The sequence below is a fragment of the Amphibalanus amphitrite genome, unplaced genomic scaffold (genome assembly GCF_019059575.1).
Source record: "Amphibalanus amphitrite isolate SeventyFive unplaced genomic scaffold, NRLGWU_Aamphi_draft 001320F_arrow, whole genome shotgun sequence".
Taxonomy (NCBI): Eukaryota; Metazoa; Arthropoda; class Thecostraca; order Balanomorpha; family Balanidae; genus Amphibalanus; species Amphibalanus amphitrite.
The window spans coordinates 141,848-169,352 of NW_024882813.1; the positions used below are offsets into that span (position 1 = coordinate 141,848).

General features: G+C 45.3%; 1 protein-coding gene across 1 annotated transcript; it reads left to right on the plus strand.

The window, feature by feature from the left end:
* Positions 1-838: 838 nt before the first annotated feature.
* LOC122372134 lies at positions 839-25,847 on the plus strand (the record flags this gene model as incomplete). Its single annotated transcript, XM_043349016.1, has 4 exons — positions 839-881; positions 9,679-10,085; positions 23,093-23,200; positions 25,748-25,847. Coding segments are annotated over exons 1-4 (627 nt in total), but the record flags the coding sequence as incomplete, so codon positions are not given.
* Between the last annotated feature and the right edge of the window lie 1,658 nt (positions 25,848-27,505).

A 27,505-nucleotide genomic window follows, 5' to 3' on the forward strand; every position in this document is an offset into this window, starting at 1 on the left:
TCACTCCATGCAGCTAAAGCAGGCGTTGCAGTCTTTACTGAGGTGAGGTCACTTGACGTGATCTGGTGACCTGACCTTGAGTGACTCTGGTCTGAAATATTCACAACATGTGCAGAAACGATGTATGATAAAATGTTCCAAAATGGTGTCGCTCCGTGCCAATGTTTTTGAGATATCTGCGAGAAACCGCAGGGGAGGGGGCCTGTGGTTTCTCGCAGATATGGTACCCAAAGAGTCACGGAAAAGTATGGAATTTCAGTAACCTTGGTTGTATCACCAATGGGGTCTGGTAGGTGGGGGTAATGGCCCTGCCTGGCGCCAAAAAAGGGGGCACGACCCCGGAGGACCTGCCGACCACTGGACTAAAGTTTGCAACCGTTTTTAGGTGTTTGAATCACTGTCCTGCTTGATTTTTATTTTTTTTTTACTGGGTCACGTTTTGCTTGGGAATATTTTTATTGATGAAATCAATAAAATAGTAGATAAGAGTATAAGAATATAAATAAGGAGTTTTTCCAGCAAGCTTTCAGCGCTGGGTGAATTGCTGGACAAGCGCGTGCGCCCGAACGGTGATCGGAAGTAGGTGTGACTTTCGAAGGCTGGGGAGGCTGGCTGACAAGACCTGCCAACTAATGCTGATAGCGACTTTGTAGACGAAAGCTTACTGAACATTTGCTGTTAGTTTTATGCCATTACAGCATACCTAGGTGGACTGTAATACATGTGATTTTACCTCGCTTATTGAACGAACTGGTACATCATGAATCATGATTATGTTAGTTTGCCTTGCATTTTCTTGACAGTATTGGATCTGAGACTTTCTTGTTCTTCTTTTCAGCTTGGCTGGCGTCGGGCCGAGGCAAGACAAGATGGATGAACCGGTAAGATGAGTGACAGGAGATGAAATTTTGTTAATATGACATTACATTTTTGGGCCTGTCCCATTTGGCCATTTTTCTGGTGCATTTTGTTGTTCGTTCTTTTTAAAGGAAGGGTGCCACCTTCCGAAATTTTTGTTCTATGAATCTATTTTACTTATTTGAATTTTTAGACGTGGTTAGCGCGTCCACAATATACAAAAAACCGAAACATTGCATTTAATACATTGGCCAAAAAAAAGATCGTTGTTTATATCACCACTACAACTCAAGGTCGTTTGATGTGGCAGCTAGGACGGCTGGCATATCCTGTTGTCATGGCAACATATCATTCTGCCATTTGCATTGATGGCGCAACTGAGACAAAAAGATGAACAAATAAAAAAGGAAGAAGATAACATGATTTGAACTAAGTTGTAGGTAACCAAGTAGGTAACTGTTGGCCATATTTCATCATCAAATAAGAACATCAAATAAGTCGAGTAAAGGTTTTTCATTTACAATGCTTAAGAGATCTATGGAACCCTTCACCCTTCATGCAACTTACTAGAAAAACTTCCCAATTAAAATTTTAAAACTGAAGTGTATACCATAAAGAAAAAATATACCCTTTCAAAATGATAAAACATGCTTCAAAAGTATAACTTTTATACATACCTTTGCTGATTTCATGTTTTATAAAATACCCTTAACACGACGAGGAAATAGTGCTGAAGATTTTTGCCTGCCCGAATGCTGGCAGCAAAACTCGCAAATGATAACTTCACGTGCGGATTCAATGCTGACCGTCTCGAGCATCGGTAAGTGAAGCCGGTTTTTAGGTTCATGTGAGGCTAATCTTGTAAAAACTGCGTTGTGTCCAAAAGGTGGCACCCTTCCTTTAACGTCATTTGACATTTCTAACCATGCCATCGATATTTTTGAAATTGTTTCTAAATTAACATTTCTTGAAACGTTTGCAGTGTAAATGCAGTGCAGATGTAAAATGCGCATATTGCTTGGTGAATCGCTGCAATGTGTTTCTAGCAAGAAACATATTTGTCAAATATGATGAATGAGTGTAAGGCTTGCCATGCAGGTACAGGGTGTCCAGAAATTATTTGTCCCTCCGTCAGCTCGCCACCATAATTAAAAACAAAGAGCCCCTGGGTCATGCTTTATTTACCGATTTATCCCCTGCCCCGTCCTACCCATTCCCTCATCCGCTTTGGTATTCCATAGATCAAGATGTCCAAAGTATCTGCGCTGATGTTCAGCAACACCTTTCACAGGTTCATATAAAGTCCGTTTTCTGTGGGAGCTGGGCCAATCTTGCTGAGCTCCTCCTTCCTGATTCCCCATAGGGTTTCGATTGGGTTTAGGACAGATGATTCGATTTGACTTCCTACTCCATTCCAGTCTTCACCATAACTTCAGTGCGGTGACGCTTTGTCTTAGAGTTTCTTTCGCCATAGTTGATTGACACCACGTCCAGGTGCGAGTGATGCCTGCCAAACACTGGCCCCTGGCGCCTCACCAGTGTCAAGGTCAGGTGACCGAGTTAGGTCATGTGACTAACGGACAGCTGTGGATAGCCTGAGGCACGGTCTAAGCAAATTTTCAACAGTTCCTAAAGCGCACGGTGGGATTATAGCCGAATGAACAAGGGGCAAATAATTTCCGGACACCCTGTACAGTGAAAAAGGTGGGGGGGGGGGGGGGGGAGGGCCGCGTTTGGAAAGATACATAGATGTTATGCACTTCCACTTTTTCATAGGTATTAATGTTATGCGATCTGAATCAGATACCTAGATCAGCATAGTGGCAATGTAATAAAAACTAAATGCACAAGCCGCCAAAGTATAAAGGAGCGCAGCCGGAAGAGCGCTTACCTTCAGATCGAGCACTATTCAGTAGTTGCTCCTGCGGCGACAGTCTGCAGTCTAAGGCAGCCACCACTCTTGAGCCACCCACGTTTAGCGCGAATTGTTGCTTCGTTAACCCTATTAGTGGCGGGGGGGGGGGGTTGTTTTCATCCACCCCTCAGGTTTTTCGGGAATATCTCCGAAACCGCTGAAGCTACGATGCAGAAATTTTCTGACTTTTCCTAAAACTAAATTGGGCACCTTCCCTGAAAATTTCAAGTTCATAACTTTACCAGGGGCGGCTCCAGAGCACTGGGAATTGGGGGGGGTCCTATTCGTGAAGCGAGTCATTTGGGCGAAGATCACGATGCTGATGTATTATAACTGTATGCACCAGTTTTACGAACAGTGAATGAAAGGTATCATGTGATAACATATACAAAGTTATTGTGCATCCTCTTTTGACACGTTTTTGCTATAATAGGCGGATCCAGGCGTCCAAAAAGGGGGGTTATGTTTTACCTCCCAACATACGTGCCCTGACACCGCCTATGCATGACCAATACAATTGTAGTCGTTCTCTCATAAGAAAATTGTAACATAACAAGACCATTGCCACCCTTTTTAGAAACAGTACCAACAAAAACCTTATTTACCATACTTTTTGTGTACCCCCAATCTCAATGATCTGTATCCGCCTATGATTTTTGAAAATGCATATTTTTAGGATCCATGTGAATTCCTGGTTCATTCTCGATCGGCAAAAGTTGCGTTAAAGGATCGGCAAAAGTTGCGTTAAAGGAACTATCCCACTCTCTAAAATGTTGTTAAAACCAGTTAAATTGTGCCCGACTTTATAGATTGGATGACCAGGAACACGCTTCTGGCATTAATTTTTCAATAAACATCTTAGGCTTCCCATATTCCAAACACAAACTTTCAAATATGTGACGTCACAGCCCAAAATTACCTCCTTCCCCAGGCCACATTATTGTCATAAAGCTGATTCTTTTTACTCTGTAGGCACCACAACAAAGTTCAGACCAAGTTTTAAGCGATTTTTCAACGAACAAACCCATTTAAATCAGAATGACTAAACGAGGTGACGTCACACTAACGGTCGCTCCATGTTGAAGATAGGGCCTTGCGCAAGGCCCATTTTCAAATGAAGGGAACGAATTTCTTCAACACCAAGAGGCCGCGGGGGTTGCAACCTAGATAGTGGTTTCTGAACCTCGCCGCAAACTTGGCTATCTCAACTCAAACCCCATGTTAAAGGTGGGATAGTCCCTCTAAGATTGGTTCAGAAACCTGGCCGTGATAATGTATCTGCAATTTGCCCGTTTTTACCCCCCTCTACCCCCCTATTGACATTTTTAATTTTTATTTTTTAGACATGTAGATCACGTTGAGCGAAATCGAATGCCGTTTGAATTTTGAAAATAGGCCCGTTAGATCTCGAGATATCAGGGTCGTAAACAGCCCCCCTGCCACTAATAGGGGTAGCCAGGAGCCTGCCACTAATAGGGTTAATACTCCATTCAAACATTGCAATGTTTCAAACATCCCAATTGGGATCAAATACAAAGTCATTTTTTATGGTCACTTGAGTTCACCAAAGGCAAAATTTATTTGAATATCGACAGTTCAAGTACAGATCAATTCTAAACGCACTTGTTATGGAGAAATGCAGTAACAAGTCGTGAGATCTTTTTAGAACTCCATATTTCTGAGGAAAAATAAACGCCCATATGGGCGCGTATATTTTCCCCTGGAATTTCTAGAAAATATCCTCCTGTATCAATCCGATGGACAATAGAGATGCACCAAAAATATATCCAAGTTTCCAGCGGCTGGCAGCCGCGAAAACTTTGGAGGCACACCCTTTAAAAAAGAGGCAACTTTGAGACGAATAACTTTGGATTGGGGCCTCAGCCACCTCTTCTACACGTTTCACTGAGTAAATCCGAAATTTTGAGAAAAACCCTGAGGACACCTAAAAAAATTCGCATGTAATTTCCCTACTGCGGAAAGAGTCCGTTCCAACCTCACCACCAACTGTGTCCTCGTGTTTTGCTTCCTCAGAGGATTTATCAGCAACAGCAAGAGCTGAAATGCCCTGTGTCCTTTCAAAAATTTTGATTTGACTCGTTTCTGTCAGCACGTCCGTAGACACGAAGCTGCTCCAACATTCAGAATAGGTTGTCCGTACTGCAACATGGTACCAATGACATCGGTGAAGTATTGGCGCTTGCACGTTTTGAGACATAGAGCCGGTAAACCTGAGGTGCAGGAGTCTGATGAAATGGGTGGTGATACTGATACTGTCCCAGCGACGTCGACAGATCAGTCAGAGGAGAGTGTGGCCGCTGCTGAGCAATCGGAGAAGAATACTGCCCCAATCAACGCTGCCGGGCCGTCTGGCCCAACGCATTGTCACTCCGAACCGCCTCGCCCGCCTGAGTCAGTAGCCTCATTCGTGCTGAAGCTGCGTTCAAAAAATGTCACTGAGAAAACCTGTCGAGGCATACTGGAGTATATGGATTCGTTCACCAAAAAGGCCATTTTGGAACACAGTGAGCTTCCTCAAGTACCAGGGCAAGAAGGAAAAGAACCCCGTTCTCTGCGCACACTAAGTGAAGCTCTCCAAAGTCCTCACCTAGACAAACATGTCCTTCAGAAATGTAGCATACCTTCTCCCCAGACAATTACTCTCTGTGCGGATGCTGATGGCAAGATGGAAACATACGAATACGTCCCGCCTTGCGTCCCGCTCACCCCGCAGCTAAAGCGACTTTGTCCCGATGAAGCCTGTCTTCTGTCAGTTCCGAATGACAGGGCGTCTGGCCGAGAAGCACGCGGCGATGACGCCCATCAGATGCATGACTTGCATGGCATTTGGGATGGTAGCATGCACCAAACATCGACCAAAAACACCTTGCACCTCTCGATATACTACGACGACTTTCAGGTCGGAAACCCGCTGTCTAGCAAAGCAAAGGACTCCAAGGTCGGTGCAATCTACTGCGCTGTGAACAATCTTAAAGATGGTACTCAGGTGGACAACATTATCTTGCTCATGATATTTTATGAGAAACTTCTGCGGAAACATTCTTGGGCACGTCTGCTTGAACCGCTCATGACAGAGCTCACGGAATTGGAAGCACAAGGTCTGTGTTTGGATTCTGGCGTCAAAATCCCCGTCAGGCTAGCTGCTGTGCTGGGTGACAACCTGGGGGTACATTCCATTGCCGGATTCTCCACCTCCTTCCACGGAGGTGCCATGATGTGCAGGCATTGCTTGGGGACGAAGGAGGAAATTCAGCAGAAGACTGCTGTTGCAGACTTCGAACTCAGGACGCGTGCCGAGTACGATGCCAAAATCAAGTTGCTGGAGGAACTGAATTACGAAGAAAGCATGTGTTTGGCGTTTGGCATCAAGCGTTCGTGCCCGTTCAACGGTCTGGCAGAATTCCACTGTATGACGTCGCTGCCTCCGGATGTCATGCACGACTTGTTGGAAGGAGTGGTTCCGTCGACCATAGGCTTGGTGACAAATAAGCTGATCGATGAAAACATCGTCACTTTGGAGGACCTGAACAAAAGTATCCGGACGTTTCCGTACGCCAGACTGGATGTGAATCACCCAGGAATTCTTCGCCGATATGGTGCTAGCGTCATTGTGAAGGGCAAGGCTAGCGAAATGTGGTGCCTTATTCGGCTATTTCCTCTCATTCTTCTACTTGCGGGCATTCCCATGGCTGTTCTGTCTACCAACCCAAGTATCCATCTGGTCTCGAAGCTGATCAAGGTAGTTCTGCTGGCCATGTCATTCACAATATCTCAAGCGGAAGCAACCGTGCTTGAAAAACGAGTTGAGGAGTTCCTGTCCGATCTGCGGATACTGTTTCCGTCTTTCCGCCTCAGCCCGAAGTTCCACTACATGCTCCACTACGGACAGCAAACACTGAGGCACGGCCCACTTAGGCGGCTATGGAGTATGCGATTTGAGGCAAAACATCAGGTCCTGAAGCAGTCCGTGGCCACCTCAAAAAATCGGAAGAATTTGCCGAAGAGCATGGCAGCTAGGCATCAGGTCAAGCAGCATGTGGATCGAGACGCGGATCACGAGTCACGACCTCCGCTATTCCGAGGCGCTTTGTCTGAGGCTGTCCGTGGCTTGGTGAGGGAAGCGGCATTTTTCCGCCGTGCGGAAATGAATGGCATTGAGTACAACTCAGGAGACGTTGTTCACACACACTCTGGGTTCAAACAAGTGATTGGGATCGGCGACTTCCCAGACGGACGATCTCTGGTCGTGCAGTCTCAGAAATGTCTGTTCGATGCTGACATTGGGGCTTTCTGGATGATGCCTGAAGAAAGCTTTGAACGAGTGCAGCTGCTGCAGACACCCAGCCCATGGGTTCATACCATGTGCAGGGTGCTTCCTATGCAGTACCTCGACACCACCTGAGGAGCTGTGGAATGCTCTCAACCTGAGGACTCGCCCAGACGTAAAGTTAAAGGAAAAGGGCCACCTTCGTGAAATATGAAGATATCGTTGCTTTTCATTTTGACATTATTATTTTTCATTTTCTTTTTAAAACTGGTGCCAGAAGTGCACAATTCGCGAAAAAGTATTTAAAACTATTTAACATATTGGTACTATGTTGATACTCTCTACGGCACCTACTGTATGATGGCATAGCGATGACGTCACACTCAAGCCAATCAGGGTTCAGAAGACAGACTCGTCGGATTGTGTCAGATAAGCTGATTGGTTAAAGCTGAGCTGGTTGGAGCTGATTGGTAAAAAACCAAAGCCTCGCCGCGGGTGGCTGTATTGTCGGATAAGAACGCATTCCTGGGATAAGGACGCATTCCTGGCGTATTTTCTTTTAAAATTGCCGATAACTACGAATGGAGGCCGAACTCGGCCGTAAGGAGGTAGACAGTCAGGTTTTCGGACACGGGCTACAAGATGGCTATCTCAGTTTCAATCCCCATGTTAAAGGTGGCCCTTTTCCTTTAAGGTACGAATCTATCCTGTTCTGCTTCTCATCGTACTACATACTATCCTGTTATGCTGGATGTGACAGTGAAAAATCGATGTCGAATTTCATTTATTTTGAAATAGTGCCCATGTGGCTATACAGTATACATGCATACATAATTTGTTTGCATGGTCGTCCCACTGTCCGAAACCTTTGTCATACACCCACTTCCTCCGAAATGGCTTGAGATGAATCATGGGGTAGATGTTTGTTGCCACCCCTTCGGATTTGTGACACCCACTGCACTAGGAAATCGAGGAGCAGTCGCACAACTCACGCATAAACCCGCGGTGGGCGGGGGTGGGGCGTGTTCCCACCTGGTTTTGTAAATAGCGAAAAGAAAATCGGCGCGTAGCCGCCAAACTTGTCAGACTATCCGGTCATCATTGGCGTATACTCTACAACTTTCGGCCCAGAGTCAGGCCACCGAGTCAGATCAAGGAACTTCACCTGAAAAATGTTTGGTACCGTCACGGCGAGAGTGATTGAGACAAATTTTTGAAACTATCAGCATTTGAAAGACTCCGTGGTACCTATAGTGTGCTTTTTTATTACATTATATTGACTATGGGCCATTTTCGTGGTCTGCCCATTTTATACAGTGTGGCAAAAGTTTTGATACCTTCCGTCTATCCTATATAACTTGTTGTATTTTGAATATCCTAAATATTACGTTGCTGAGAACCTCCTTGTATTCCTGCATCATCCCCTCAGGCAGGTTAGCTGACCTTGACCGTCTGCAGTCTGCAGTTCGTGTGCAATTCAACTTCAGGATTTCTTGAGTGATACCTTCAGTCACGCAACCTGTCAGGAATGCAGTAAAGGCATACATGTAGGGGAGAGTGGGGCAAAGCGGCCACCCGAACGCTTCTTACGATGCCGACGCTTGATTTTGAAACTTGGAAGGATTCTTTCTATGCCAATGTGATCCCTATTAAATTGCCTGTTATTCCAACTGCGTTTCATTTCCAAAGGCGTTCACATATGGGAGATATTGACAAAACTTAAACCTAAGCATATTAGCCACAGTTTGTCCCATGCCTGGGGCAAAGCGGCCCCCGTTGACTTCTCAAGTGCCGATATGAGAAACAGAATAGTTGCCTCATGTACGTCTAGGGTATATGATGGTGATAAGGTTTAAGCGAGGATAGATTTTTACTTTGTTATCCTCTCACCTGTAGGTTAACAAAGAAAAGATTTTCATGGAAAACATTTAATTGCATTATTTGGTAACTCTTTTAACCGAAAAGTGGCCAAGATGAATGCATGGCGACACATTTGAATATGAATAATGTTTTTTATCCAGATGGAGACAACTTGTGGCCAACTGAGGGCTGGCCACTTTGCCCCGCGCATACCGTCCGAGGCAAGCGTTAGGAGGCAAAAATATTCCAGCTCAGCTGTAAGTAGGGTAAAAAGCATTAAAATTGGTAGGAGACATGTACGATAACCACGCGATGCATGGACAGGAACGCTTATAAAAATTCCAAACGGTTATGGAATAACATAACATTTAAAAATTGTAAACATAGTTTGTAACCTGGCAAGAAATGTTTTTCCGTGTTTCACAGAACAATGGCGATGGGCCTGAAACCACGGTCTGGCTCATTCGAACGACCGCGAAGAGAGGTATAATTGGAAACCATAAATTGGAACTGACGCCAGCTGTGTAGGGTAAACGATGGGTGGCCGCTTTGCCCCACTCTCCACTACTATTGGGGCCGATTACCACCGCATTCTGGTGGCCCTTAACCCTCGAAATAATCATCATCAAGCAAAAACTTTTACTTCGATGATTTGATTTTTAAATACTGTTTTTAAGATGTGTTCAGTGGAGAAGCAACTGCGTTACGCCTGTGTTGCGCTGTTACGCATGTGTAATGCGTATTTGTATTGTTTCAGATGACAACAACGAAGGCAACACCGAAGACAGAGACAACAACGAAGCCGTTCAGGTATCTGATTTCTTTACGTCAAGATGACAAGGTGTTCAACAAACTCATCAAAGTCGACAAAAAACGTGATGCACTGCAAGCTTCAAAAACAGCGTTCCAAGTGAACGGCGATTACATCCTAGAGTGGTACATGAGTGACTTTGATGACTATGCCGTAGTAGACGAGGAAGCAGACATTCCGAATGCAGGGAAGGCAAGGCTCATCCGGCTGGAGAGATGCTCTACGCCACGGTCTTCTCCGCCACCATTCTCGGCGGCTAACTTCGCGACGGATGATACGGTTCTGCTCCGCTACGGAACTCCTCTGGCCGATGGTGGAGTGATTCCTCTCGTCCCTGTCGGATCTACCCCAACGTAAGTACACATTAACAGCAAAGCATCGGCAATATGTGTTAACTATGCTTCTATAATGGACGATAACAACATTTTTGAGAATGATAATTTGGCTGCTTTTTTCGATATTGCGTAGTAGGGTGGTCCGTTTTTGGAAAATTTTCGCTGAGACAGCTCGGCTGTTGCTCTTTAGATGTGTTTTTGGGCGCTGATCACGAATCTGGCATCAGAATTGCAATTTTCGAAAATTTCGAGACCGCACTGATCGATCAAAGATTTTCAAAATTACTGAATTTTCGACGTTCAGGCTAACCATTGCCAAATGCTGCATCTGTCGATGAAAATTGCGCTAAGGCATGATAGACAAAACCTTTTCAGTCATCTTTACACCAGTCGCAGTCGTCTTGTGTCAATGACACGCCTAAAAAATTCGTCCCATCATTATCTCCACACCCGAGCTTCTGTTGGCGCTCCAGAGATGGCGCTGCTATCGGCTCCGCGCGGCCATCAGCTGTATTGTTTATTTATCGGCGTGACGGCACAGCTGGTGCTGCGATAATGAGCTGTGGTGTGGTAAGTAGTTAAAGCGGTTCTTATTTGTCGCATTTTAAGGTCATGAGTGGTTTTAAAAGTGAATAGCATTCACATCTAAGTCGCATATACCGGGTGGCCCAGAAAAAAACGTTCCCAACTTTAAATCAATATATCTCAGAAAGCGATAAAGATACAACATTGAAACTTCGAATAGTCAATGCGGCACACATTTTCAGTAAATGGTGTGATTTTCATGCTGTTCGGTAAATAACTCTTTAAACGGTTCGTGTTTCAAGCATGCCATGTAAAAAATACTTTTTTGCTCCGATGTTTACTAAAAAAAAATGTGAGTGAACGGGTCACTTTCACCCCGCGGCACCGCGGCCTAGAGCCATGACTTCTACTGGCAGCTAGTCTCATTGATGGTTCGGGTCTCAGGATGACACATTCCCTCAGGCAACCACGATGGCTCTGTGCCAGCGGCATCGGAGGAAGTTTCCAGTTTTCTAACCATCTTGTGGCTCAAATGCTTTCCTGGCTGACATTCCTGGGAAAAGGTAGCTTTTCAACCAGTTTTGTTTTTGTCATCTGCTGGCAATGTTGTTTTTCATAAGCTATTCTGTGGTCTTCTGGCACAGGAACCAGTCTGCTTTAGTTTGTTTTCCTTATCCGGTCGATTTACTGTTTGATCTACTGAAAGGAGGGTAATCAGCAGTAATCCATGCACCGTGCCACTCCTGCTCGAAACATGATTTGGTGTTAAAACGAATGACATCCATGAGCACCATTTTGGCTCAGTATTTTGATATTTGGCACATAAGTGAGACAAAAATATTCAAAATAAGAACATACGTGTTGGTTTCATTCACGTGCTCTATTTTTTATTCTTTTTTATAACATGGGACGTCTAACCCAATCATCACTATCGTTTGACATCGGCAAAAAAAGCAAAAACGTCTTGCTTAATTCAACTCAAGATTGCCAGCTTGAAAATGATGGTACAGTGTTATAATTTGGCATACCAATGCGCAAAGAAATGACGCAAACTTGACGAAAATTTTGGCTCGTTATTTGTACTCGTATTTGGTATATAGGCCTCCAAAGTTCGGAACGTTTTTTCTGGGCCACCCGGTATACCAAACTTCCTTCCTTTATAGATGTTTACCCGTTTTCCGACAGGCCTTGCATTCGATATTGGCAAGTGGAGTTTTTAACTTTTTACAAAGGTATATGCCTGGGAAAATGTTTTATTACACAAAATATTCAATCCTCACTGTTCCATTGTATTGTTTACAGGCAGCTAATAGTTCAAGTACCTATCTAGTATCTATCTTAACCTGAGTTACTTGAGTGAGTCATTTATGCCAAGTGATGGAAGGACAATTCTATCGACGAAAAATGAACGAGCCGCACCGTCAGTTTGGAATAAAGCCAAAACGTTTGCCGGAAGAGCAGCTTCCAACGAATGGTGATGTAATTGGAAGACTGCTGATGGTGCGCATTGAAATGATGGAAGAGCGGTCTGTAACTGATGAGCGAAAGGCGCCAATTGAACCATGTTTGAAGAAAGTGACCAATGAGACACTGGCTTTGTGGCACAAGGCTTCACTGCCTACGCGATCTGATCAGAGTGTATTGAAAGATGTGAGAAAGTTGTGGATGACAAAAGAGAGAAAAAGGAAGCGATGGGAAAAATATGGTGGCACCACAGTCTCTATGAGCACACTGTTTGACATCAGCAACCGTGCGCGCGCACCAGAGCTAGAGGCTGACAGGGCATTTTTGGCCGATCAGCGAGGCGCACGACGGCTGCGAATCGGCGGTCTTGATCGGGACACTACATCACTTTGGAGGAGGAGATCTAAGCGAACGGCTCAAGAAGCTAAAAGAAACACAAGAGTGGATTCTACAAGTTCTCCGATGGCTTTTGTGACCACGACCGGCAGCTCTGCTACCGCCGACAGTCTTGCCGGACCTTCCTCTGGGACCATCTCCTACCCAGGTTGTAACAGACAATGAACAAATGAGTATGAATGAATGAATGCATGCCAATGATTGTTCCTTTCCGTTCGTTCGTGGCACATTACATATATAAACGCGGGTAATAAATTGGTAACGTGATACATCCTATGCTTCCCCCCCCCCATTCACAAGGAACCTTCACGTAAATGTTTTGAATTGAATGTACTTTTTACGATTTAAGAGATAGCAAGTGGAAACTTAAATGGAAATGTCAAAGCTTCAGTGTATCCTGCGTTTAAATTGGTGCAACCCAATATGTTTTGTCTGTCAATATATCTGTCGAAGTATTCGCTAGTGAGGTATTTATAGAGTGGACGATAATCCAAGCAATAACATTCACTATTTGACCAAAATAGGTACTATGGCATCCATGGCAGTGTCAGCAGACTCTCAGAATCTCACTCGGGTCGACTCGGATCGGAATGTCTGCCAGCGCTGGCGGCTGTGATGCTTTTTTAGTCTCAGCGCGTGAGCTACCGTCAGACATTACCTTCGATCCGGAGGTTGGTAGTAGGTATCGGCCGCCATTAAAGGTATTATCAGGGTTTTTTCCGAAATTTCGGAGTTACTCAGTGAAACGTGTAGAAGAAGGTGGCTGAGGCCCCAATCCGAAGTCATTCGTCTCAAAATTGCCTAATTTCCAAATGGTGGGCCTCCAAAGTTGATCCGTCTGCCAGCCAGTACCTGGAGGAGGCAGTACCAAGTACTCGGATACATTTCCCTATAAGTCCATAGGCTTAACACTAGCTAGAGACTTCTAGAGACATTTTTTATGCCAGATAAGGCCGTCGCATACCAGATAAGGCCGCAACGGCCGTTCAACGTTACGTGGGGAAATGGGAGAAATCTAATGACTTTTTTTCTCTGACGTCTCCACTCCAATATCTCTAGCGCAACTGGCAAGCGTTGTTAGCATTAACCCGGTTTACATAGCATATTTGACGAGGCTCTAGCTCGTTAATTTGGCGATAATTTCGTTGCAGTGGTCTTCAAATATTTAGAGGGGATCATTTTGTAAATTGTTAAGCACCATTGGCATCTTTTGCAATATCACGGACGGAGATATAAGTTTGCAACAAACCCTATGTAAACGCGTCTATTGGCTCGCGTCGTCGTAAATAAGATTTGTTTGACGGATATTCCGTAAGTTGAGTGTGTTGTTGTAATTTCTGAGGCTGTATCAGTCGGTGACACACCAGGGAAATAAGCAAAAATTAGAGCGCTCTATTTATTGCTCCCGCTACTTCACCGTCTCCCATAGGGTCCTGTGTTGAGCTGGTGTCGAGGCTCTAAAAATGACGCCGATTTTTGCACCCTTCTCACGAAAACCGCTCGGACCGCCTGGAAACTAATTGTTCCGCTCTAAAAATTTCATGATCGACGGGAAAATGAATGAGGAAAAGATTGGTCCTGAAATAATTCTGAACTCCCTGTAGAACATATCGAAATATGGCTGCAAACTAGGAGCATGTCAAAATCGACAAAACAATACAAATAAACTTACCGGAATTTTTTATTTTCCATGCATCTGTGTATGAAATCAGTCGGTTTTTCGGAAAGAGCATCTTCTGTTTAATAAATAATTCCACAATTGCAATCGAGAAAAAAAAAACATTTCTGCTGTGACAGCAGTTTTGGCATTGTGCCAGTAGTGTGGCGTGCGCGGTGCTGCGTGGTCGTCGGGACGGAGTTGTGAGTATTTTCGGTGTTTTAAATGGTTGATGGCCATTTGAACCAGCTTTATATTATTTCCTACAAATTTTTGCATCAAATTATTGCTTTGAAAGACCATTGAAACCCCTTATCTCTTCATGAAACACGATCATATTTATCGTCGACGAAAATGGCGCGGAACTCCATGTGCGTTCCGATCGAAATAAATCGTAAATTAAATAATATTCGATGATAAGTATCATATTCTAGTGACACATTTTCATAAAATAAGGCATAAACTTTGCAAGGAAGTCAACATTGGATAATTGGATTCTTATTTTGCTCACATATCCTTGTGTAGTCAAATGGCTCAATTGTTAGATAAATGTAAGCATATGTTTTGGCTTGATGTTTGCTGTGAAACCACCCAGCCACTTGCTGGTTGAGTGGTTTTGATAATTACCTGATAATCATTTCTCCTTTTCCTTAAAAGAAACTAAAATTCTTTTCAAAGTAATCCATTTTTAGGAAAGGCGTCTTGCTCATTGACATTTCATGTTCTTGTTTTGTTATTGCTGGCAGTATTTTGATACAATAATGCAATATGAATTTTTTGCAATAATAAAACCTAAGACAAACTTATTTAATGCGTCAATCAAACACCCAACAGAAAGATTGTGAGTCCTTGTGACGTGATGTAGAATATTCTATGAATGTGTTATATAGAATATGCCAAATTTTAAATTAATTTATTATTTGATACTGATAGCTGAGCATGTGAATTATGCCACAATATAATTTCATTTTCTGGTTTTGAAATAGCCGGCAGTATTTTACTTCAACAAATGTAATATACATGGAATATATGTTGTTATGTTAAAAGTTTAATAACAGCAAACAGAAGGGGCTGTTTCAGCAGATAATGTTTGTACCTTATGCATTACCTTTCTTTTCTGCAGGACCATGCTTCCGCTGGGTTGTCGACATTTGCCTCCTGAAGAAGTTGAGCAACATGAAGACCACCAGATGAGGTGTCTGCAGTTCATGTGGAACTCTGCAGACTACAAGTGTTATGCCAACCACAACCAAAGTGCTGTGATCATGGAGGCATGAACCTCATGACAGCACTTCAGATTTGCAGTTGTACCAAAGTGTGATTCAAGCCACCTGTGGCATCTCACTCAATGTGTGAACAGTGTGATCATTGTGCAGTGTTCAGCTGCAACTAAGACATTTATTAGTGACTTGTTTTGCAATTAGCCACCAAAAGCATTTTTTGGGCTGGCTGCTGTAATTTGTTGTGCACTGCGCAATAGTGGTAGTGTTTTGTCACTTGTCAAGTTGTCAGTTGTGCATGTTGCATGTTTCTCTTCCCTCGGCCCTCATTATCAGTTAAGCGGTGAATTGGCATCACTCAGTCTCCCCAGATCTCCATTGACTGTCAACCACCTAACTTGAGATGGTATTTGCTATAGTGTCAGAAAAGAAGTGATTGTAGACATTTTTAGGAATATGAGCTCCGTTTCATGCGTGTTGCAGTGGTCATTTTGTCACTTGTCCCATAGTGTAATAAATGGAAACTGTTGTTCCCTTTTCAAGGTACTCGCGGATGCAGAGAGCGTTGGGCCTAATTATTAAACGCACCCTTCTATCAGCGACGCACGAAATCGACAAATATCATCCTTTTTAGAGCAGGAGGAAACGAAAACTTGTGAACATAGCTGTACCTACAACAGTGCATAAGGAATTGAAATTCTGGGAGTTTTTGAAATTCGTAGAAACTCGAGTTGTCGACAGGTATGCCCCCTTGTACGTCAAAGACCGCCTAAAAAACAAACGTCTACAAATGAAGGCAGTATTTGTATGTTCGTTGTAATTGCAGCAGCCTAGCAACATGCATTGCGGTCCGATGGCGAATTACACTCGTGCTAAAAAAACTATGCCGGTAACTGCCAACGTAGGTACTTAAGTCATAGGTGAGGAGAGGAAGGGTTATGTCAAATGTCAACATCAAAGAAATGGCTTCATCTGAGCTGTGCCTATTGTACATAATTCAACCAATCTATGCATTTCGTTTCTTGCAATCTACTCATGCTTTCACTCCAGCTTCAGAGTAATCATCCCATATTGTACGTCTTAAGATATTGATTTCTATGGCAGTTTGCAATTGCTAGCCACGTCTCACCTCAGTTTGGTGGCCCCGCATCGGCCCACTCGGCCGCTCTAAAATTGACTTACGGAGGAGGATGGTGGCTTTTATTTTAGCTTCTCCGCTGACTGCGGGGAGCGCCGTCGCCGAGGTAGGCGCAATAATTAGCTTATGTTTGGGACTAATTTCCACGCTTAATTAACATTTTAATGTTATTTTAATTAATTCATGTTAATCTTTGACGCATTCTCTTTCTATTGATACCATCCACCGGTCTGAGAATTACTGCCTTGCTGCGTAAGGGCCGATAAAAGATCACGCTTTTAGGGGTATCTCTTCAACATGGGGCAGGAGCAATAAATAGAGCGCTCTAATTTTAGCTTATTTCCCTGGTATGTCACCAACTGGTATGAGTTGGACACGGAATGGCGCCATCCCGCCATGTGCGAAATCTGTGCGAAACAAAGCTGTTCCTATTCATATTTGAATGTTCAAGACTTTGACTTGTGGGCTTTGTAGCCAGTGCGTGTAGCTTCTAGATATCCTGTGGGTTATCAAAATAATTACAAAATTGTGTTGTGTGCTTTCAAACTAAGCTCATCCCGAGTGTAATTCAAGAATGTCTTAGTTCAAGTAATTAAACTTGAAAGTGATATAGCTCCAGCAATGAAGAAGCTTGGATGGAACGTTGAATCAAAGTTACCTATCATTTGTAATGTTAATGCTAAGCGCTGAACGTTACCAATAATTCGAGACATCCGTTGTAAGATGTATGACGCAGATCAACTTTGATCAAGTGAAGAAAATTGATTTTAGATGAAATAATGTCAATGTTCAAGGCTGAGCGACTGGCAGATTTCGGAGTGAGCACGAGTGGCCTTGAGACATTCTGTTTCTGTAGGTACTCAAAATAAATAAATTATCATGTTGTGTGCTTTGAGGTTAAGTGTTATCAGTGGTGCTTCATGGTTGTGCTTTGTTGTTGGTGTATGGGCATGTTTTGAGCACATTGCAGCATGATATTGGTGGTGTGTAAAGCAACTGATCTCCGCAGACTTTGCACTTACTTGCAAAGCCTGCAGACTGACTTTGCAGACTTTGGCTGACAATGAGCAATGCATTGCTGACTGATATCATTTATTCTGTGTTTGTAGCACAAAGTACAGAAGTGGCACATACATTGTTACTTTGAAAACCTAATGTGAATTTGATGTAGAAAATTGGTGGCTGACGTTGAGTCCTTACGTATTGTGAGTAGTGTACAGCTGGTGCATTGAGCACAGACTTGAGACCAGTGACATTTGTATCAGTAGACTGTGTTTGAGTCTACTTATATGGGTAGTCATAAAGCAGGTGTCACACAAAACAAGTGTGACGCCTGCTATACTACTACCCTTATATGGCCTTGGTTTGAGTGTGGTGACCGAGTAAGCTGGTGTGTATAGCCATGCAAAAAGTGTTTTGAAATATATTTTTGGGACAGTATTGAAATGGTGTGTTTTGGCCATCTGGCATGGATGATGGAAAGCCACTAACTCAACTTCAGGAACGCTTCTTCATTATGCTCATCTAAGGCACAATCATCTATTTTCTCTTCGCAAGGATTTATTCCTAATTCACTGTCAATTATAACCTGGGGCAGAAGGTTTCGCTGGGCCACACGGTTCATACAGATTCATCCACAGTGCTCAGCAGTGCATGTTTTCAGATTTCAACAGACTGTAATTGTTTCTGTATGTACATATGCATCATGCAAGGGTACAACAGATGCGGTATTTGGTAAGCAGTTGGCAGCAAGGTGGTGTTTGTACTTATTGGCAGAACCAGTTGAGCAGGACTAAAACTATCCTAGTTTCTCTTCAATTTACTCAGATCCGTCTCAACACATTGAACATATTGAAAGCGTCCATCCATGAAGATGTCTGCATGTATACTCATTTCCGAGAAGGCACGGTCGTCGCTCATCCATTGCCGAGCAGGCACTTGCGTGCCAATCGCCGGCGCGCATTAGCGCGCGTCCATGGCTGGGGCGCACGAGCGCGGCCATGGCCGGCATGCACGCGCGCGCGCGCCCATCGTCGGCACGCAAGCGCGCGCGCGTCCATAGCCGGCGCGCGCGCCGCGTCCTTACCCGGCGAAAACGCCGCGTCCGTACCCGGCGCGCACCCGCGCGCGTCCACAGCCGGCACTGACAGACCCTGACCGACGGGCGTGCTGCCGTCGGCGGTCCTGACAGATGGGCGGCGGGCCCGGCTCCCGCAGCTCCGGCAGCGGGCGGCAGCCATGGTCGGCATACACGTGCGCGCGCCCATCGTCGGTACGCAAGCGCGCGCGCGTCCATAGCCGGCGCGCACCCGTACCTGGCGCGCACCCGCGCGCGTCCGTACCCGGCCCGCACCCGCGCGCGTCCACTGCCGGCACTGACAGACCATGACAGACGGGCGTGCTGCCGTCGGCGGTCCTGACAGATGGGCGGCGGGCCCGGCTCCCGCAGCTCCGGCAGCGGGCGGCAGCTCCGGTGACTGTTCCGGCAGCTCCGGCAGCGAGCGGCGTCTCCGGCAGCGCTCAGCAGCGGCGCCAAGCAGCAGCAGCGGCTGAGCCAACAGGCGGCCGCGGAGGCACGCCCCCCCCCCCTTGCACATTGCTCGTCCATGGAGATGTCTGCAAGCACGCCCATTGTTGAGAAGGAACGTGCATCCATGGCTGAGCACTGAGCAGGCACGTGCGACCCCTTTGCACATTGTTCATCCATACATATCAATATAATTTACCTTATTGATTAGTGTGAGTCTTACAAAATCTTAAACTCAGAAATACCACAAGGCAGGCTGCCTGGGTGAGTTGCTAATATGAACATAATGAACATTATACATTAGTGCAGTACCAATAAGTATCCATGCTGTGTGAAGGACTTGGCCCTCACGTTCATTCGTTTGGTGATTGCACATGGTGGCATGTGTACCAATTGTTCTCCCTAACCCTTCTTACAACTTTGACTAGCAAGTAGAAGCTGGCAAAATGCAAGGAGCTTACAAAGTATGCTTATATGTAGATAACTGAGGATGATTCTCTCAAATGAAGCATGATCTGCACTCAACAGCTTCTTCTGTTCTGTTCCACAAACTAAAACTGAAATGCCTCAATTTTCCTCAAAATATATTCATTTATCACTCATAAACAACAAAAATATACATTAAGTAGGTACCAGGGCAATAAAAAACATACAAGTTACATATTTTTTCATGTACAGTCCTTTCACAGCAACAATATGTTGAAACGCACCAAGACGTTCACGGAGAGCCCACCCATAACAAACTATAGTTGAAGGCGGGGCTCTGCTGCAGCAGCACTAGCAGGGGAGACGTACAGGGCACAGAGGTCATGTCACAACATCATGTTGTACGACCTGTTGTTCGAAAAACAGATCAACATAGATCTTGAAAAACTGTAGCGCTTTCTTCAGTCACTCAGGTAAGCTTTCTCGCAAGACGTTACATTAGATTCACCACTCTTGACAAAATAATCAGATTCAAACTTAGCTCTTGTGCCTGATGCACTTACATTTCAATTTATTGAAATAAAACACTCAAAATTAACCTTGAAAATTGTTGACATTTAAATGATATTAACATCAATATTTTGATGATCAGCAAACAAGCTATTCAAATCACACCCAAATAATAACTTTGGCAATGTTGATAACTCTTGCTGTCTTATTGAAAAGTAAATCTTCAATTTGTTAATATCCAAATCCAATGCCAAGCACTGAAATCTTGTTGCAAGGCCCTAAAAACAACAGACAAAAACAAAACAGACAAGGCCCGTCTTGTGGATTTCAGTGCGGTGCGGCGGCCTTGGCGAAATTTCCCAAGGCTGCTCTTTGTTTACATTTTAGCGATGGGCCAACTTGGCCGCCCAAGTACTTGTTTTGCGTGAGTAAGTACAATTTTGTCAATTTTGAAACGGCTATATCTCGCAAATTTTGGTACCGATTTACATTTTATGCATATCTTTAGAATCGGCAGAGTCTGGGGAGTTCATTGATTGGAAATTTATGCCGATTCCTTTCAATTTTTAAACCCTGATAATCCCTTTAAAAAGTAACGTTACGAATTACGATAGTTAGGGGGTGCGCGGGTAGGCGGAGACGTTAATAAAGGAGGTGTTGATTTGGGGGGGGGGGGGGGCTGGAGGGGCTTACAGCAGTCATGAAAGCGGCACATCTATGCAGGCTATTTACGGTGACCTAGCTTGACCTTGACAATGACCTCGACCTTCATGCTGAATCAAGGCATACTCTGGTTGATTCTCGAAATGGTACACATGGCAAAACAACCACAACCACTACAAAACAACAACTACAAATTGGCCAAGCATGGTTCAATTTGCGCGAAACATGGCCAATCGGCGTTTTCGGCCGTGATATGACCTTGAAAACGAGGTCATATCTCCAGAACCAAAGGTCACAGATTCTTCAAATTTTAAGTCATGCTCGACAAAGGATAAATGAGCAGCTAGACTAAATTTCAGATCTCTATCTCAAAAGACGTAGCGTGCAGCGATGATAAACTACCTGGACGGGGGTAGGGATGGGGGTTAGGAACACTTCCCCTATTTGTATTCGAGGTTTGAAATATGGATACCTAGGTCTAAAATATGTAACATAATAAGCATTTCAATACTACAACACACTCACACATTCCGCAAAATCCGCCTAACCGTCGCGGCGATAAATAAACAATGCAGCTGATGGCCGCGCGGAGCCGATAGCAGCGCCATCTCTGGAGCGCCAACAGAAGCAGGGTGTGGGGATAATTATTCGACGAAATTATTAATCGTATCATTGACACAAGACGACTGCGACTGGTTTAAAGATGATTGCAAAGGTTCTGTCTATCATGCCTTTGCGCGATTTTCATCGACAGATGCAGCATTTGGCAATGGTTAGCCTGAACGTCGAAAATTCAGTAATTTTGAAAATCTTTGATCGATCAGTGCGGTCTCAAAATTTTCGAAAATTGCAATTCTGATGCCAGATTCGTGATCAGCGCCCAAAAACACATCTAAAGAGCAACAGCCGAGCTGTCTCAGCGAAAATTTTCCAAAAACGGACCACCCTATTGCGTAGGTGCTGTGTTTGACGTATGGTGACTGTTAACTGTTATTATTTCAGCGATCAATGCTAAGTTCTCTGCTTTTTATCTGACACATGTGAATATAAGATTACGAAATAGAATACCATTAGTTTTTCCAGCCTATCCCCTTTGGCAATCTTCATAGTCACAGGCACTGCCTAGAAATTACATAGGTATATGTCCTGTTTGAGCCCACTTTAGCATGCAATATATTACTGAACGGCTCTGGGAAAGAAAAATGGAAACCAAGGTCTTCAAAAAATCGTAGACACGAGGCGTAGCCGAGTGCCTGATTTTTTTTTTAAGGCCGAAGCTTCCATTATTCTTTCCCAGCGTGTTTAGTAAGATTTTCCCATACGTCGCTTAACTGCTATCCATTCATTAACTCACAATTTAATTATTTAAATTAAATCACATTCTTTAAGCTTTTTATCAAAAAATCACGAGGGCTGTAAGTCATCAACCCCTGCCGGAAAGCAGTGCAGGAAAGATCATGTGCAATGTTTCCCGCACGGGTAGTATAGTGCTAAAGGAATATCTCGGCGTATGGGAAAACGAATTTTCGCCATTATGGAACAAGACATTTAACCCGGCAGTTGCTGGGGTATTTCGCCACCCACCGTTTGCTGGGGGGGGGGGGGGCGTTAAACGCCCCCAGCCGATAACTCGAGAACCAATAGGCGCAGCGAAACGCACGAGGCGGCAAACGAAAGAGCGCGACGAGACGATTCAGATGAGTACTTTAAAGTTGAATTTTGAGGTCACAGGTCGGGTCAAGGTCAGGTCAAACACCTGAAATCGGGCTTTCAGTAGCATGGACTTCAGGACTTCGCAATGGGCGCCTCTCGCCATAAACTCTGTCAAAACGCCGCACAATCCATCTTATAAGGCCTACAAGAGTGTCAGCTCCATGTATGGGTCAATCAAGCATAGGTCAGGGTCAAGGTCAGGTCAACCGGGTAGGCACATATCCCCGAAAATCAAAACTGATATTCGCAGCCTGTGACACATGTTTTATAGGTAATTTGGGGCGTAGAACACGATGGTGACATTCATTTTATCATATGTGTACGTGTTTGGCTCAAAAAGTTCAATTTAAGAAATTCATGTATCATGGTCGTGAAGTAGTCACGAAAAATTGCCAAGATTCAGTTCAAGATTATGGAAAATGCGGAACGATAATCAATAATCGAAGATAGCCATTTGATTAACCATGGTATTGGCAGTCTAATGGCGTTTACGGCATGTCTGTATGTCTATTCTGTGATTTTATATAATTTTTTGAACATATGCCGTTTTTGGTCGAAAACTCAGAAATCATGACGTCACTAAAACCTCGATATCTCAAAAAATTTCCGACCGATTTTTTTGAAACTTTGTCACAATAAACTTCAATCAATTCCCTACAGGTACCCAAAATTTGGCGCGCCTGCGGCGCGCCGTTTTTATGCTATGGCCCGGCGAAAAAAGTGGGGGCGTTTAACGCCCCCCCCCCCCCAGCAACTCGCGGGTTAAGTTCCATAATATTGTTTCAGGAAAGCTGCAGCTGATCGTGGAAAGGGGCCGAGTGCAGCAGCAGCCGCTGCTATCGGCACGGCGACTGATGGCCATTTGTGTTTGGATGCAAGTACCGACTCCTCCAGGTACATGTATGCTTAATATTTCAGATTTGCTTCTTTCATTTTTAAGGCTGAAACAGACTCCGCATTCAGGAAATCGCATGCGAGAGCCTATTCAAATACATTGCAATCCTGAGGGCTGTTCACGGGCCCTGTGTGCGGTCGGACCGCACACAGCCTCGAAGCTCCGCCCACTTCCTCCCTACGTCAGCCTTCCGTCACCGCACACAGCGATCGCTGTGGCCGGTCGGGACTGGCCACAGCGGACCGTCCACCGCACGCAGCCGTGACGTCAGAACCACCTACCCATCCCCTACCCCCACGCCTGCTGGACGCACCGCACACACCGCACGCAGCAGTGTGCGGTGCCCGTGAACACCCCTCTGTTCGCATTAATCGTATGCGAGAGGTGCGCATGATTCATGCGGGTGTGATTTCATGTTTTTTTTTAATAGGCTCTCGCATGCTATTTTCCTGACTGCGGAAGTCGTGTTTCAGCCTTTATCCTCATTTCTTCTCGTTTCATGTTCTTTTCTTCCATACCACTGGAATCGTTAACCATTACCTAATGGCTTTTAGGGTAACCCAGGGTACTGGGCGAATGCATTTGAATGACCCATTATGGTTGAAACAGACTCTTTCCGAGTTCAGAAAATCGCATGCGAGAGCCTATTGAAATACATTATAATTCTTCTCGCATCAATCGCATGCGAGAGGTGCGTGCGATTGACGCAAGCGTGCTTCCATGTATTTGAATAGGCTCTCGCATGCGATTTCCTGACTGCGGAAAGAGTCTGTTTCAGGCTTAAGACTTTATGGCGTCAGCGCAGATTTAGTGATTTTTGAATTTCATACTAAAGCCTTGGTAAAAGACAATTGTTGCAGTGGTGGTATATATTGCCTTGCGCTCAAGCTGCCACACTTTTAAGATTCCAACTTATTCCTTCAAAATGACGTAATTGGAACAGCGGAGGCCAGGGCCCAATGATGAAGGAAAGTAAAGGTTTAATATCTCAACAACCGGTGTATATTCCTCTTTGAAATTTAATAGATATTCTATTCATGTTTGCTCTTTCTGAACTACGGTTGCAAAAAAGTCATTAAGTTTTTTGAAGGTGGGAGGCAAAAGTGTTGGAGTCGCTCGTGCGTGACGCCCTGTTCGAGCATATGACAGAGACAGGCCAGCTAAGTGACTGCCAGCATGGCTTCCGCCCGGGACGCTCCTGCGCAACGCAGCTTCTCAGCACACTCGAAGAGTGGACTTGGCTGATGGAGGAGGGCGAGCCGGTTGACGTCGCCTACTTGGACTTCCGACGCGCCTTCGATTCGGTGCCTCACCTGCGTCTTCTGCAGAAGCTCCACGACATGGGCATTAGAGGACCCCTCCTCGAGTGGCTTAGCTCATTCCTGACAGAGAGGAAGCAAAGGGTCACTGTCAACGGCAGCTTCTCGGACTGGACCGCAGTCGGCAGCGGTATCCCGCAGGGCACAGTTCTGGGACCGGTGCTCTTCATCGCTTTTGTCAACGACCTACCTGGCTGCGTTGAGAGCGCATGCAAGCTCTTCGCTGATGATACGAAGGTGTACGTCGGAGCGGGCACCGAGATCGGTCGCAAAAGGCTCCAGCAGGATTTGAACGCCCTGGCGGCCTGGTCTCGGAAGTGGAAGCTGCCGTTCAACCCATCCAAGTGCACAGTGCTTCACCTGGGCAGCCAAAACGTGCGAACGGAGTACACGATCGAAGGCGCTGCATTGAAGACTGTCGACACGGAAAGAGACTTGGGAGTCCAGATGGACAGACTGCTTAAATTCAGGGAGCAGGCGGCGACCGCCATTGGTAAGGCCAACAGAATCCTCGGCCTGATCAAGCATAGCTTCGTCCACATCGACTCCAAGACACTTCCTCTGCTGTACAAGACAATGGTTCGCCCGCACCTAGAGTACTGCAACCAAGTCTGGGGCCCGTTCAACGCGGCCGACGTGAGGCTGGTGGAGCGGGTTCAGCGACGGGCTACGCGCCTTGTCCCTGGACTTCGGCATCTGCCTTACGAGGAACGGCTGAAGAGTCTGAAACTTCCCTCCCTCCAGTACCGCCGTCGACGCGGAGACATGATAACAATGTTCAACATCATGCATGGACGCTCCGGCCTGGACAAGGACGACTTCTTCTCGCCCGCCCCGAGTACACGCACCCGCGGCCACCGACTGAAGGTCGCCAAGAAGCCAGCGGTCAGCCGCGTCCGGCGCAACCACTTCGCCACCCGGGTTGTGTCGGACTGGAACGCTCTACCAGAGGAAATCGTCTGCTCGCCATCGACCAATGTTTTCAAGAACCGGCTGGATAAGCACTGGACGAACTATGCCTTCGTCGTTCCACAATAGTGAAGACTGTTGACGCTACCCGAGCTCTCTACGACGGATCCACCGGGCAATCCTAGTGCCTTCAATGATCCCCAAATATCAGGTATCAGGTATCAGGGAGAGTCGGTCCCTTTGACTGGGCAGAAAATGTGTGGCATACCATTGAACCTGTTTCTCACTTTAATAATTAATACACTAACTTATTCTCAGTGTGGCCGACTCCGTAAAGGAAACGACTGCAGGTGCTTCCGAAGACAGGCAGAGTGCCTTGTCCTCCAGCCTCACCAGCAAAGGACGCACTTCCAGCTTAGTAACCTTGTATAAGGTCACCAGATCAGGTCAAACTCTGAACATACAAAATGCCAATTTTCAACAGCTTCATGATTTGCCGAGGCCACGGTTTTGAATCGATCAGTTTGAAGCATTCAAGGTCATATGACGTCATGAATATTTTGAGTTCGTATGTCTCTGATATCTTTCGACTGGGCTCCGGTTCCGTTTCTCTGGTTTCTCGGAACTCAAATTTTCAAACTTCCACTGGGCGTCTTAACCCGCGTCCTGCTAGGGGGGGGGAGGTGTTTGAACACCGCCCCCCCCCCCGTGGTTTTTCGCGAATATCTCAAAGCGCCGCGTTTGTGCACACTTTATCATACATCAGTTCTACACATGTTGTAAAATTTAAGATCAAGGTCATTTGAGGTCAGGGTCACCAGGTCATATGAAGTGACCTCAACTCATAAAAAGTGTCAATGTCTGCCATAGCTACGCCGAGCAACCGATCGCTTTGAAACTCTCAGCGATTGCTAAGAGCAATAGTATATACAAAATGTATATCTCATAATTTTGATATCGACGACCTAAGGTCAGGTCAATTTTGCGACCTCCCCATTATAGGGCAATGGGAAAAAATTGAAAGGCGCCTCTTTTGGACGAAAGCCATTATCAACGCTCCCAAACACTGAATTACAAGTAACTAAGACACACTGAACATCAAAATGGTATCCGTGACCTCTGTTTATGCCCGAGGTCATCTCAGGTCACGAATGATATCTAACAGTTTTTTTTGCAGATAACTTTTGATAGAGGCATGCTAGCGCGATCAAAACGCCTTGGATGTGTTCAGCTCGACGATACGGATTGACTGATATGCAACATGACCCTTTCCGGTCAGATCATGACTTTGAGCTGTCAAATTTTCAAGTTGACCTTTCAAGGTCAAATCATAGTTCATTCGATGCGTCTTGACGAGAGGAACACGATGTCGGAAAAAAGGAAGCTCGTGCAAGGCTTGAGTCAAAAGTTATTGCAGAAGAACTGTCTCCAAAAAATCGTTATTTTGGCAGTTTTTGCCCCCTGCAGGCAAAACGGTTGACGCTAGGTCAAATCTGAGAGAACTAGTAAGAAAGGGTGTTAATAGGGCTATCGAATGCGATTTTCTGCGGCGCTCTAGCTCTATTGAATCCCGAGTTATGCGTTGGCTTCTTGGAGCTTCTCGACATTTGACCTGAAATCGGCGAAATTTTGCCATCAATGACCTCAATGAATCAATGATCAATGCTCAGACACATCCCCCTCCCCAGCGGGGCATGGAAATCCAGGACCCCCAGCGGGGCGCCGCGGGTTAAGAAATGCTACGATACAGGGGTGAAAATATGTTTGCTCTTTAGGGTGTTCCGCGTCGAGACGTCCCGCCTCGGACCAGATCTTCAGGACAAGATCAAGACGGGAGAACTGTTGGCCAAAGCTGACAGATGGGAGCTCCTGACTGCCTTCCACGAGCAGTACTGCAGTGCCGCTGGATCTATGTGAGTAGCATATTTACGTCTGGACAACGAGTTGCGTTGGAGAGGCCGGAAATAGTGGCGATTTCAGGACCGCAAGAATGGACCGTCATTGGAATGATCCTTTCTTAATGCGTGCACTGTTTTCGGCCGGAATTTAATAGTTACTACAAAATATTTTGTTATT